The following is a 15,494-nucleotide window of genomic DNA, read 5'->3' on the forward strand; positions in this document are numbered from 1 at the left end:
GGAATCATCCTATGCTGGATAAAATCTTACACACTGAATTTCAAGAAAATCCACCCAACAACTTAAGCATTAGCAAGGTGAGCACGCACGCACACACACACACACACACATATATACATACATATATATAGACAGAGACATGGCATTCCAAACACCAATTTCTCTGTTCAAGGGTAATGAAAATATGCAAATCTATCAAAACTCTGATATAAATTTTCTTCATCATCACAATAATTTCTTATATACACATTTCTATTCTATATACATGAGAGAGTAAAAAAGTACAATTTGATGGAAAAGATCAATTTTGATTGTACCAGCTTTGACATGACAGAACCCTTTTGATGGTACCAGTGTTTGACAGGACAAAACAGTTTCACAGCACCACTGTTAGACAAGCCAAAATAATTTTTATGGTACCTGTATCCAACAGGTCAAAATAATTTTCATGGTACCACTGTCTGACATGACAAACCAATTTTTATACTGGCACATCTGACTGTTCTTTCATACTCAGAAGAAGCAGAAATTCTTGTTATTTAAATAAGGAAACATTCTGAAATTCAACAACTGTACTGCAATGGTGTACTTGATGATCAACCTTATGATGCTGAAAAGAGCTACCTTATTTCAAGATACAATTCTCTGCTGCTGCCAGTACATTATTTAATATTCATGTCAGTAAAAAAGGAAATACATACCTTCATCTTTCATCTGTAGACACCCTGCCCTAGGACTAACTTTTTGTGGCTATCTAACAATGGAAACATAGAAACTAAACAATGTACCTTTAAAAAATAAACATGAAATGTATATGCTGCGGCTCTGGTACTTGTACTAGAATTGTGTATAACTCACTGTTTCTTAAGGCGAGGAGCAGTAGCAAAGTGTTTATGCATAGACTCTCTGCGTCCCTGCACTCTGCTTGTGGTTAGTGAGCCCATCATTATAGAGGGTGGTTGTTGTGGTGGAGGTTGAGGAAGTACAGGGGGTGGAACAACCCCCTGCTGTAATCGAACCTCTTGCACACAATGTGGGGGCAGCAAGCCTGTGCCCTGCCCATGCAGCACACCTTCCAGCAGCCCACAGTCTGTTGTGCCAGTTACTAGGAACACACAACATTTGTAAGTAGCATAAACTCACCTTAACATTCCGCATTACACTCTGCTTACATGACCATGCAACTATTTTATATGCTACAGGGTAAATGTCACTACTGAGGTCCAAACAAATTAATCATGCCATTAAAACCTCTATGCATGATGATTTCAAGCAGTTCTGGAACAATCTGGTTTCTATGTTCTCACTGGATTTTCTTATGTCGTCAACAGTCACGGTAATCAGCACAGATAAGTTGACTAAAAGTCCATTAATGATGGAAATATTGTCAAGTGGATAGAATNGGGGGGGGGTTGCGAATCTGTTCCTCACCACATGGCCACTCACCCCCGAGCTTCTAGATTCTTCAAGAGCTGTCCAACACATTCTGATGATTGAAGATGACTAAACTCATACGAAGTGTCTAGGTTGGCTTTGCATATAGAATGGGTGGTTGTGACATTCCTGAGAATCTTAGTTGAATGTTGATGTTTTTTTCTAATGCTAGTGGGGTGGGACTAAGTCCCTTGTGCTGCAGCCACTTCTGGCCTGTTGTACCAGCCCCAGATGATAGGTGAGGGTGATTGTGGAGCAACTGGTGGAATGAAGATTGGCAGGGGAAACCGAAGGACTCGGAGAAAACCTGCCCCAGCACCACCTTGTCCACCACAAATCCCACTTGACCACACCCGGGATCAAACCCGGGCTGCCACGGTGGGAAACCAGCGACTAACCGCTTGAGCTACGGCACATTGTCGATGGTTAGTGTGGATGCATGTGGAGAACCATATGTCAAAAAGTGCCTGTTGTGAATAAAGAATTAGTTCAGTGTAAGAAGCAAGAAGAGGATAGAACAGTGGAATCAGAGTGAAACAGTGGTGGACTAGACAAACTGACATCATGAACATAAGTGGATTCTGACAGTGAGAAAATTATTGTTCCAAAACAAATCAAATGTTACCCCTGGTGTCAAAAATCAGATGAAAGATGAATCTAGCATTGTAGGCGGTTTTGGGGCTGTTAAAATAACATGGCCAGGAGTTCTGGGAAGAACTAACTGCCTACTTTTATTTTTTTTTTATGTTACAGCTGATGGTCAGTCATCCTGGCTGTCTTGGTGTCAAGCACCCATCTGGGACCCAAGACCAGATTTTTATTAGTCAGACAGCTGTGGGTTGTTGATGTTGGGCTCCCTCTCTGAGTTAGGACAGGTCTGTCATTTACAATTGACGATGGCCCTAAACACTGCAGCCATTCTCAGGTACAAGCCCAGTGGGCCATTATGGGGTAAGACATATGGACAGAATGGTGTTCTCATAACGCTCCTTTTAATTTTTAAAAATTAAGAAAGCAGACTAAAAAGGGCATAAGTGCAAGCAAAGAAGAATTAAAAAAGGTGACAAGCACCTGCCAAGACAAATTGCCAGCCTAAGAGGATGAACTCTATATACACCTGCCAAGATAAACTGGCTGCCAGCAATGCCGATTGGCGGCCTGTCAAGAAGAACTTGCAACTCACCAGGAAGACCTAAAGAGCGAAATAAGTGCCATTAATGATGGCTAGGGTGAGTTAGAAATAAGAATAATAAACATGCTAGACAAATAGCTGAAGGGCATCATGACAGTGATTAACCAGTAGGCCTGAAAGCTTTGCGAGGAGATCCGTAGTAAGGTTCAGGGACTTGATACAAACTACAAACACACATATCAGGAGTTCGAGAAGTGAAAGACTGGTCACTAACCGGCTAGAAGGTTCCTTGGATGCAGCAAACAGCCTAGTACAACCGAGTTTCAAGGTTTATCACTGATATAGACAGGATGCTGGTTCACAATCGATGAGAGGTACCTGTCAGAACCCTAAATGTGAGCAACAAGATCAAACGTTGGCTGAAGGAACCACTCTGGGCCATTCTGAACCAATCATGTGGACAGGGCCAGTCGATGGTTTGAAATTTTTAACTCTAGGGACTCGACGGCTATGTAAACAGCGGTGCAACACCAACCTCAGTAACACGGAAGTCTGAGAGTTGGAGAATTTAATCGCAGAATTGTAGGACACTTTCGCAATAAAGAGTGCCGGATATGGGTGAACCGCTGGAGTTTCCCACCACATCGACACCAGCGACGGCCATCAAATCCATCAGGGCCCCCTCATCAATTTCCAATGGACAAGGATTATAGAGGAGTTACACAGTCTTTGGTCTTCACCCATCATACTCGTCAAGAACAAGGAGACCTTTAGCTCTGTGTGAACTATGTGCATTTCAGCCTCTGCGACACACCAGTAACATTCGAGCTGATGATGAAATCCATTCTAGGAGGCCTTTCTTATGAAGCGTACCTGGAGTACACGGATGAAAGGATTTTTGTCGGCAGGACATTCCAGGAGCAGCGTGATAACCTGCAGAATGGATACAGTTGTTCCAAGGAGCCCATCTGAAAGGGAACTCCAAAATGTGCCAAAAGTTACAGAAGGAAGCCATGTACCTGAGGCACATCACATAGCTGGAAAGAGTCACTATGGACCCAGAAGAGCTGAAGTCTCTACGGGAGTGGTAATGGCAGAGAGAAAATCTTGAGTTTAATAGCTTCCTTGTACTACAGACATACATGAGGCTCATAACCGGCTCCACTGACGTCATAAGCCGTTGACCAAACTCAAAGAACGCCAAGTGGCCTTTCCAGCGGTGTTCAAAAGCATAAGCCACCAACCAGTTCCTAAATGAGTAGAGTACTGCACCCATCCTGAGATAGCTGCAGCCGGGCGAATGTGATGTTCGCAAAGACGCAAGCAATATCGGGATGTGACATGTGATGTCAAAAGTGGAGGGCCAAGAGTGTGTAATAGCTCACTATAGTATGCTCTATCCAAGGGTGTGAGGAACTACTGTGCTGTACAATGGGAGTTACTACTGTGAAGACATTAGGACCTTCCACAAATAATTCTATGGACAGGAATTCCACCTGAAAACTCATTATTCGGCCCTACGTTGGCTCCACAGTTTCACAAACCTGGAAGGTCCATTGGGTCTGTCTTCAAAAGAACAATTTTACATCCAAATATCCAGAAGGCCAGACGCAGTAATGCACATGCACTCTCCAGATGGCAGTACCCGAGAGAAATGCGTTCAATGCCAGCAAGTTGAAGGACAGTCAGGCAGCCTGAAGGTACGAGCTTATTGCTGCTGCTGACGTGGACAGCTGGGACAACGTTCCGGAGCAAGGAGCAGCTGTATTATGCGGGCGAAACTCTACAAAAAGTTGAGGACACCAGAACTGGAGCAGGGACTGATGCTCCAGTATAACGTTGGTGTGCCATTCAAAAGCATCACCATCGGCATTGCATGACCCTTTACAGAGAGCCATAGGGGAAATGAATACCTCCCAGTTGCCATGCATTAAGAGGGACCTGCGGCTTACGCCATCCTTATGCAGAAGGCACAACGGTGACTGATTTTCTAGTTACCAACTTCTTCAGAGGTTGTAATCATAAAGCCAAAGGTTGGTCAGATGTCAGCTGCCATCAGAAGATTGGGGTAACACGATAGTTTTTGTTTCTTTCTTTGCGTTATATAATAAACTAAATATACATGATAGAATATGTAGTACCTTAAGAAGAACCTTCAAATTCACTTATGTAATTAAAAAGAAATTGGCATGAGGATTCAGATCACACCCAAAAACTCTATTACAATATTTGCATATAACTTTAACAGCTATGGCTACTGTATGTACTGGCAACAATGAAAATTAAATTTCATAATATCTTTGTATGTTCTTTGTAATGTCCACAGTTGGAAATATGAAACCGATAGGAAAGTTACATTGTTATATAAATCAGAAACATGCTACCATTGCAACATAAAAGAGCTGACTGCTTACCTTCAACAATATCACCTTGGGCTATGCGGAGGTGCCCAGGCAGCCCAGAGCTGTAGTTCTCAAGACAGACGACAGTCATGCTGGGCATCGAGACAGATCCTTGCGTTGTAGTGTCACTGTTGGATGTCCCGACACCAGAGCTGTCACTGATGATGTCACTAGTGTCCCCGAGACTCTTGTCTGCAGGCAGCGAAAAGCCACCCTTGTAGTCCACATGTCCCCCCTCACCTACGGTCACATGTGCCCCAGAGAGCCTCAAGAGGACGTGCCTCATCATTCCTCAAGTAAAAACTATAGAATCTAAATGGACATTATGTCTGAACTCATTAACCCTTCCAATACTGTAATCCTGCAGATTATCATCATAGCAGCCTGACTGTCTGTCTCCTCCTATTCACTAGTTGCAAAGAGATCAGAAAATATGAAGACTGCAATGCAAAGAATAACTCTCACTGGATGGAACAGCATATGATAGAAGGCACATTGTGCCTAGAGTAGGCATTAAAATAAATGCTTTACAACTCCACAGTACATACCCAGGCAAACAGCATGCATGCCCCATGTTGAAAAAAAAATAACACAGAGGTTAAACCATCCTTCCATCTCCTGTTAACTGAGCTATGGGATGATAATGTAACATCGCTACTCAGTATAGCTCAGGCTCTGCTGGTTCTCTTGTCCAAAGCAAGATAAAATAATTTAGACCTCTCAAACGATTCAGCTCAATAATATATGTCCCCACGGTGGTGATGGTTGTGTCATGGCCCCTACCTGTCACGTAGCTTGCACTGTCCTCGACGCTGCGTTGAGTTGACCCACTGCTAGTCTCACTTAGACTCGATGAGGCTGAGCTGAAGGGCGGCAGCGATCGGTTCGATGGGGATGGGGAAGGAGGCATCTCCAAATTGATGGGATCTGATGGCACACAATTTCGGAGTGGAAGGTTTGGATGATGGCCAAAGTGGTGAGGATGGTGGTGGTGATGAGGTGCCCCCCCACCCCCTGCAGTCCGACGGCGAGGGTTGTATCTGGGGGGCTCTCGAAACGGGACTGCAAACACAAGTGGGCCCGGCCTCATCAGTACCCCACTCAACAAATTCACTATTTTCTACTTCAAAGAGTGGACATGCATGGGAAGCTTCACAGCTGTTGGGGGTACAAAAAAGGCAGGCTCCTGTTGCTGGCAGTGGATCCAGGAATGAGAGTTGTAAGACAATGTCCAGTTCTGGCAAGATATGAAGACAAATTAATGTTTATATGGAGTCCTGCACATACATGTAAACCCAAGTGTCTTCGTGAGATCTGAGGTTCTCACGGCAGTAAGCATTAAGATTACTGTCTTCTTTGAAGTGACAGCACATCATCTGATAGAAATGTTATCATTTTCGAGGAACATTCTACTCCCATCTTCAGGATTGAGGGGTGGACTGAAGTTGGAGATGGGAGGTTCCTTGATAATGTGGGTACCTATCTACCAACACACACCGCAACACAACTCACAAGACCGTAATCTCAAAACAGTCACTTGTGGCTTTGCTGATTTTCACACATTCCTGTAGGAGGAATAATAGTGGCCACACAATGTGTACTGGTTGAACTGCACTGCATTTCATAGTTACCAGGGAAAGGTGAGATGTGTATGTTAGTGTCCCATGGTCAGCCAGACATTTCTAAATATTACCTGATGAAATAATTACAACCCATAAAGATGTATGCATAAACAATAAAGTATACAAATATTAGATATCACATATTATTGTAACATCCGATTTTTCTGGAAGAAATTCTAGTGAGTGAAAGGTCATACTTTCTATACTTTTCAGCTGTTGTAGTTTTACATCACATGCAGGCAACGGAAACTCGTGGCAATCAAAACTCCATGCACCCAGACCCAGACAATCTTTCACTGCCATCTGAATCAGTTTGTGTACAGAGCCACAAGAGCTCTGCCACTCTCATTACTTACTCATTTATTATTATTATTAACAGAGAGCTACCACTCACATGTCACGAAAGCTGAACAGTAACTGTTACACATAAGCAAACTCACTTTCCAAGTAAGATTAGGGGGGGAGGGAGCTAGCATCAGAAAGACATTTGATCTCAGAACTGTGCCACAGAGGCTAAGGTTCAATTTCACAGCAGTCCATGTAAGATAAACTGTAAGAACTTCACGAGATGTGTCCAAATATGATAGCCTAGAGGTAAAACTCTAGGCTAATTCTTGGGAGGTGCTCACGTGGGACATTGCCTATCCTGACTGAGATTTCTGTGGTCTTCCTCAATCCCTCCACAAAAATTCCAGGGGGTAGTACCTCAATTAGGCCATGACTGCTTCTTTCCTAACTCTATCCAATTCATCATTCATTCTATCACTTGACGCTATATAATAATGATACTGAAAGCATTCGAAGAACCCCCCGAAAAATTACAAGATGGGCTACCTATTTTTATGAACACCTAAATACAATGTCCCAACACTTACTATTCAGTCAATATGTGTGTCAGCATTTATTACAGTTGGTAGCAGTTACAAACAAGAGTACAAGATGGCATCAAAAACTGGCAGTGAAAGGTACAACTGAATTGGTATTGCAGTGTCCACCTTTGCTGGGGGTGAGGGGGGAAGTACATGAAAAAATCAGAGATAGTAGCACCCCTTAGGGCATACTGTTACTCTACCACGTTTACTGCCTCAGTATGAATGTAGCTGTCTTCCGGAACGTTTCAAGTACGTGGCATACATCTTCAGTGAATTGGCGATTTCCAAGTGTCCCTCAAGGATTATAATATGTGAGAGTGGATCACAGTGAAATAGTTATACCTACAACATGACTTGAAACAGTTTCCTGCTGGCATTTCAATGGGCTTTGAGCTAGAGTTTAGATATATCTCAGAATATTCTGTGTTGATAAAAGTATTCAGGCTGCAGTCTTAACCACTAACAATACTGTTCAATTACTACTGTTTATTTTCATACAAATAGTTCATTCTTACAACATGTCATTTTCAAAGTGATGACCATCACACAGTGAACTCATATGTACAAAACACTGCATCAAACTTATTTCTGTCTTGTAGAGATATATGAAACATTTTAAGGAATTATTTACCATTGAAACATGAATGCTGATACAGAACTATAAGGTTTATTTTGGACTCTATCCATCGTCTCGTATATATAAGACAAAAAACCACGTTTCGGAGACCGGATGTGTCTCCGTCCTCAGGTTGATGGGGCAAGACAGACCTACTCAGTTGGGCCCGTTAGAAAGAGCTAGTCTCAATCACTAGACCTGAGACTAGTTCCTTCTAACAGGCCCAAATGAGTAGGTCTATCTTGCCCCATCCACCTGAGGACGGAGACAGATCCAGTCTCCGAAACATTGTGGTTTTTTGTCTTATATATACCAGACAATGGATAGAGTCCAAAATAAACCTTATAGTTCTGTATAGCAGAATCCTTTCAAGTCTATGAATGTTGATGTTTGTTTAAAGTTTCCTCTCTAATGTATCATCTAAATTTGTAGCCAATAGCAGAAAAGATACAGGGCTCTCATGCAAATGTTTGCCATGCAAATGTTTTAAAATTTTCCACTCATCTGCTAGGCATCATATCGACACACAGTAAAAGTCCAGAGCTGCAGCTATCTCTTGCCCATCTCTTACAACCAGTTGTAATGAAGTATCAGGGTATCCACTCATAAAACTTCTCACAAACTTGTTCTAATAATGTGAAAATGCCTGACCTGAGGGGGTCACCACATGATAGGAAGGAAGTAAATGTTAACACACTAACAATGAATGTCATCTGCTATACTGAGTGTACTAAAGCTTATGTTATGAGGGCTCAGTGGCTTTGCAACTTGAGCTCAGCCTGGTACATGGTAGGGGGTATAACTGGCATTATGAGGAACAACTGTGAGAAGACAGAAATTTCTGTCACCCTGGGGGGAAGATCTATAATAGCATATGTGGGACACCCATAATTTGCAAATTAGAGCTTGATGGCCATGTTGGTAACCCTGGCAACTAAGTTCACAAGACTGGACAGCATTACAAGGAAAGTGCAGGGACTGGAGAACATAACAGCCACCGATATCAAAATAAAAACATTCTTGCTAGTGTGCTACATTCTCTTGTGGTTCCAGTGGAACAGACATCTACACCTAGGTCTCCTAACTTCTGTGTGAGCATTTTCAAAATTGGTGGGTTGCAGCAAACTTGTCTGTCATGAAGAAATTTGAAGCACCCCATAATCACAACAGGAATAGAACTGCCAAACTATGGGTATCAAAATATATTAAAATCAAATTTGATGCTTATAGCAGGGAACTTGTTGAGAAACACTGCTGCAAGCCAACAGCCACATTTCTCCATCAGATGGCAATAATTTTACTCTAGTGCCTCTAGTGGGTATATTAGGAAACTGCCCTTTGTGGTGCAGTGGTTCAGTCAAATCGTTCACAGTCACGTTTTATACTACTACCATTTCAACCAGAGATATTGTACAACAGCTGATGAACTGTTAAGACAGACAACAAAAATAAATAATGGGTAGGGATGGGTTAGGAGCTAATATCCCAGTATTCTACTAGAAGTACTAAGAAACTCATACAATCTTATCAAAATAGGTCAGACCAATGTGCTACAGTTGAAGTAATTACCATCCCACCAAGGATTCTTAAGAGGTAAGACATACAAAGAAACCAGAAACCTGAATTCAGTCTCAAGCCTATAATTAAAAGGACCTCAAATAATGTACTGTATAGAACAGACTCCTGAAATGTGACATGTGATCTGCTGTGTATATAAACACATGTGTACTACAAACAACGCACATCACGCATAAAGACTACCTGTTAAATCTGTTGTTGTTGCCTCAGTTTCTAGACTCTAGGTTAGTGAGAAAGCAAGGAAAGCGTCACAACTGTTACTTGGACCTACACAACCATCACCACCAAACCAACCCAACACACAAGCACAAACACAACTTTACCAGGTCTCATTAACTACTTTACTCACAGATATAGAAAATGTGATTTGCAATACCCATTTAACCCATCTAAGGGTACATATGTGCTGACCTTATAAAGCAATGATAAAAACAGTGTTGGCCAGGAACAACCCAAAGACTGAATCATAAAATCTTCTTGGGTGACCAGCTTCATTAATTTGGCATATAATTTTAACATATCAGACATATTCTCTCTCTCCATCATCAGATAACAATGTCACAATTCCTTCAAGATGTAGATGCAATACAAGTCCAAAGTGTTAAAAGACTTCTGTTATAATCAGACGCAACTTGTCATCTCAGGAGGTTTTACGATTTTCAGTCACTGTGAAACTTTCAAGGCTTATTATTACATGACACCTCTCTTTACCACTGCATTCCATCACCAACTGACATACTGTGCCCAACTGTTACACCCTCCTTCAGATTCTGTTATAAGTATTTTCTGAAAGATCTTCATCAAAGGGAACACAAAGTACAATGGGAGTAACTAAAAATATGCCAATAGATTTTAAGACAGCAATCTTATGGGATGTGATGACATGCAATCTGGTATATGGCTGCTAATGGTACGAAATTGTTTTTCAAGAATATTGTAACCACCTACCAGACTACATGGTATCATATTACAAAAGACCACAGTTCTAACATTCACTGCCATGAGAACCCCAAACTCACATGAATGCTACTATCAGTGTGCTTCAGGATCTATTTGCAAGGTGCAGTCACATGATTCAGACTTCATTAACATGTTACAGGACACAAATACAGAAAGACTTTATCAACATGTTGCAAGGCACACATACAGACAGATCTCATTAACATGTTGCAAGGCACAGACAAATACAGAGTTCACTAATGTGTTGCAGGGCATGGATACAGACACACTTCACTGACATGTCCCAGGGCACAAATATGGACAGATTTCTTTAACACATCACAGAGCATGGCCAGATAGACCTCATTAACATGTCACAGGGCACAGATACAGGATTTCTTAACATGTTGTATGGCATAGACAGGAATAAGCTCCATTAATGAACCATAGGAGATATCAATTTTCAGGAAAAGTGACACAAACTTCTGGTTTTTACCACAGAAACGTTAACATTGTCTGTCACAGCTGGCAATCTCAGCTTGTAAGATGGCTGCCTTGCTACGAGAGACTGTGCTGTAGCCAGGAAATATAGGTATGAAGAATCAGGATGAGAATCAAGACATGGGGCAGCCTAGCGACTTGAATTTTTCATGTAAAGTTCCTTAAGCTAATTTAGGATAAAGGAACGTTGGGGGCCATGAGTATATCTGCAGCACAAAATGTTTGAAAAGAATTAATTTGCTGTTATTACCTCAAATATAGGACGCACATTTTACACATTTATTCCTGCTGAGAAATTGAGGTGTGCCTTAAATTTTAGGAATGTCCATGTTCCTAATTTTTTCCCTAAAACCCACATTCAAAACTGGATGTGTCTTAAATTCAAGGGTGTCTTATATTCAAAGTAATATGGCATATTATGAGTAAAACATTTGTAGATATCTAAAGCAAACAACATGAAGGAGAAAATCCAACTTAACTCTGCATGGCAGTGAATGTGATGACATCACATTCCTTATGTGAGCTTGTGGGTGAATAAAAACAGCCCATTAATATTGCCTTCTAATATATATCACTCTCTTTAGAAATGCCCACTTTCAAGGAAGATTCCCCCCCAAAAATCTATATGTATTTGTTGTATCACAACTGAACTACATGTTCAACCCATGACATTTTCTGAAAATCAATTTATATAATATGCACACAAATTAATGAATTATTCTGAACTCTTTAATATCTAGTGGTATCTATACGTACCACCAATTTCAACATTAAAAACACCGCATTCTGTCCACACAGTCTATTTGATTTTTATATAACTTTTATAATAAACACTGATTATTCCCATAAACAGCATTAACTGGTTTATCTTTGAAATGAAGATGCATCATGTTTTCTGTGAGGTAGAAACTAAATTGTTAAACATGTTTAGCTGAACTTTATGCTTCAAAAGATTAACTATGGTACAGCAAAAAAGTAACTATTGACATACATCCCACCACAATTGCAACAATGAAACTTGTTAAGGTCAAACAAATGAGACAGGAGAAACAGTGAGAGACCCAAAGGGCCCATTTGTGTCTCGGCAGCAAGCACATCAAACTGCTATGCCCATGAGACTGCGCAGCACCCACCAGGAAGCAAGGTGTTTTCCATGCATATAACTTAACAGGCCAACTCACCAACATCCTCAGGGCGGTGACTCTGTATGACCTCAGCAAGCTCCATGTTGCCAGCAATCACCGCTACCTGGTAGGGCGTCTGGTTGGCATAATTGAGCGCATCACGTTCACAGCCGCGAAACAGAAGCAGACGTGCACAACTCTCCTGGCTGTTCACAGCACAAACGTGCAATGGGGTGTTACCTGAAGCGTTTCGTGCATTCATGTCTGCTCCATAGAACAGAAGCTGCTCGAGGTGCTGAACCAATCCATTCCGACATGCCTGTACATAAGCCGCATCTCAGAAACTTTGTGGCACAAATGCAGCTGCTCTGACTTTTATTTTGCAGTCATCTGGGTTATGACACCATGCTGTAATGTGGTATGGAACTTCCATCTTCAGGGTAATGTGAAGTGCAGGTAGCATGTTCCTCTAAATGATGGTACCCACATACCAGAGTACATGATGTCATATCACAGAACACCACAACATGAAACTTCATTGCTGTGAAAACCTTAAAACTTATTATCTTCATGTATAACTAGCTTACAGACTAGTTGGATGGCCACCACCATCATCATAATCATCATCAATGCTGCTGTTGCTGCTGCTGTAGGCAGACTTTCCCACCATAGTTATAGTTTTCCCCTTGCTCCCATTTGCATCTGTATACAATGAAAGGATGGTTCCATTTTAGCTGGTCCTGTCAAGTTTCATTCAGTAAAACAAAGGATTCTCATCCCTAATGCTGATGTCAGCATCCTTTGACCACTTTCATGCCCATCTCCCCTGTTTCTCTATATTCAGCACATTCAGTACTCCATGCCCTCATTACAGATGATGCAACCACTCACTGTGTATGCACCCAACTCCCATCAAGCTTCCTGATAACTTCATCACTTACATTCACTTACACAATCCACAAAACTAATGCATCCTTCAACCATTTCATGCTTTTACACTTTTTCTTCTCCCATTTAATTCCTTCACTGAGTGCATCCCCAACAAAATGTAACTGATGGATTTAACAACAGAAGGGAGACACAGCAATATTTTGCTATCTTACACCAGGATACTATCTCTCAAGAATCTGAAAACATCACAGTAAAAGCCAGAGTTGACGGTAGTGTCAGGAGGAACAAACTCACAGTGAACAATCCACTTCACGTCAGGAAAAAAATGAGCATGCTCTCTGAACTCCAGACCTGCTGCACCTTTTTGTTCTTGGTGACTGTGGGCTCTTTCACTGCGACAACTGTTGCTTTGTTTCTGGATCATAACCATACAAGTAAATCCAACTTTCGTCACCCATTATGATCCTAGAGATAAAACTTTGGTGTTGATTAACCTTCTCTCATAGCTCAAGGCTCATGTTTAAGCAATGCTGCTTCTGATCATCTGTCAAGAGGCAGGGAACAAACTACATGGCAATGTGGCACATGTTCAAATTTTCTATTAAGATCTCCTCGCGAACTCCATAACTGATCCCAACGGTGTCTGTGAGCTCATGGGTTGTTTGGTAATGATCTTCATAGATCAGTTCTCGAATTTTTTCAACACTTTCTGTCATTTTGATGGTGCCCGGTCGCCCTGAATGTTCATCATCTTCAACTGACACTCAACCAGCCTTGAAATGTGAATGTCATTCAAAAAACACTGTCCAGCATAAAGAATGTTCTCCAAAACCTTCATGAAGCATTTCAAGTGTGTTGGTAGCGAATTTACCGAGCTTCACGCAAAACCTGATGCAGACATGTTGTCTGCATACAAAATCGAAAAAGCACTCATGTAAAAACAGTGCATGTTCACAGCAGTGTCACGTGGTAGACTGATGAAATAGGCTTGCAGAAGTGTGACCATGGCCTCCGTTCTCATCTTCTTTTACCGAGGCAGATACAACAGTAACAGTCCGGGAACTTTCCAACAGAACCTTGTATAGTTCTTTAATTGTTTCTTGCATCCTGTTGTATATTTAATCAATTAACCCTAATATTGTATAGTTCTTTGTAGTGACACGCATCTCTTCATTTTTACCAGCATTTCATAGTCCCATTTCCCCTTAATCACATTTATGTACTGGACTGTGATTGCTGTATAAGCACTGCTCTGATACCAGGCAGGAGTATCTGAACTATGGAAATGAAGTATGTTTGCATATAGTATGTTTGTTACTCAAAGAAAGCATGCAGAAAACGCTTTCATTCCAAAAATGTTCACTAGCTATGCAAACAGCAAGAAATTGTTGGATAACCAGCTATTCTGCCGGAATTCTTGGAATTTTACCTGTTACTGTACACAACTTATTTTTGGTGCCATTTCAATTTTCAATCAGCTAGCAGTGGGTTCATTTAACTGTCTGGATTTGGCATGTTGACATTTACACCACCGAGTCCAAGTACCACATTCCATTCCCTCCCCAAAGTACCATCCACCCAAGTACTGTACAACACTGCAGCTTTTATTTGTTAGGACATAAGTCACTAGTGTATTTTCACAAATAAATATTCTATAGAGTTGGTTATATTGCGAGTGAAAACAGAATCATGTGGCACTGTAGAAAGGTAAAACTGTCCCTGTAACTAGCCACATGGAGGCCCATAGGGTTGTGAGACATCAGGGCTCTCAAACTTTCTGAACAATTCGCTAATACATGGCGGTGAGGTTGTCATCTTTATGCACTGGTCACCTTTTAGCCCCAAGAAGATTCCTGGTACTCATTTCTGTTTGAGGGTAAGTCGACTCCAGGGCCATAGTGTGACTGGAAGGATTAGGTCAATTAATAAATCCAAGGACTTGAAGTGGAATTGAGCCTGTGACCTTCCGGTTTGTAACACAGAGCCTCAGCCAACTATGCTATTATATGCCACTGCCAGGCACTGTACTGGATTTTGCTATAATGTTTAAGAATAAATACTTGTTGTTACAACACTGGTGGAGGGCAAAAAACAGGACTGGTGCTTCACTGAAGAGATTCCCCTTGAAATTACACAGGAAACTTCTGTTCTTCAACTTTCATCATGGACAGAGCGCTACGTGTTGGTATACATACAGAGGGGATGTATATGTTAGTCCTCCCTCAATCTTGTACAAGCATAAACACATTACACTTTTTGTGAAGTGCAGTGCTTGGGATCAAAAACATGAATTCGCAAAGCTAAATTACAGAGTGATAATGACACTGTCTTAAGCCAGATGACAAATCTGGAGCACACACTAACTAAATACAGAACAACGGCA

The 15,494-nt window shown here is 41.4% G+C and overlaps 1 protein-coding gene across 6 annotated transcripts in view; it reads right to left on the reverse strand.

The window, feature by feature from the left end:
- Positions 1-15,494, reverse strand: part of LOC111863756 (SH3 and multiple ankyrin repeat domains protein 3) — a 111,760-nt gene that overhangs the window by 21,098 nt on the left and 75,168 nt on the right. For 2 of the 6 annotated variants that reach the window (XM_023850381.2, XM_023850378.2), the window contains 4 exons: positions 12,278-12,539; positions 5,752-6,030; positions 4,981-5,160; positions 859-1,105 (listed from right to left, as the gene is read on the reverse strand). In XM_023850381.2, coding sequence (XP_023706149.1) covers positions 859-1,105; positions 4,981-5,160; positions 5,752-6,030; positions 12,278-12,539 — 968 coding nt within the window. Of the gene's footprint in view, positions 1-858; positions 1,106-4,980; positions 5,209-5,751; positions 6,031-12,277; positions 12,540-15,494 lie in introns of all 6 variants that reach the window. The other 4 variants (XM_023850376.2, XM_023850375.2, XM_023850380.2 and 1 more) reach the window with 2 other exon arrangements.

Source organism: Cryptotermes secundus, unplaced genomic scaffold (assembly GCF_002891405.2).
Source record: "Cryptotermes secundus unplaced genomic scaffold, Csec_1.0 scaffold572, whole genome shotgun sequence".
NCBI lineage: Eukaryota > Metazoa > Arthropoda > Insecta > Blattodea > Kalotermitidae > Cryptotermes > Cryptotermes secundus.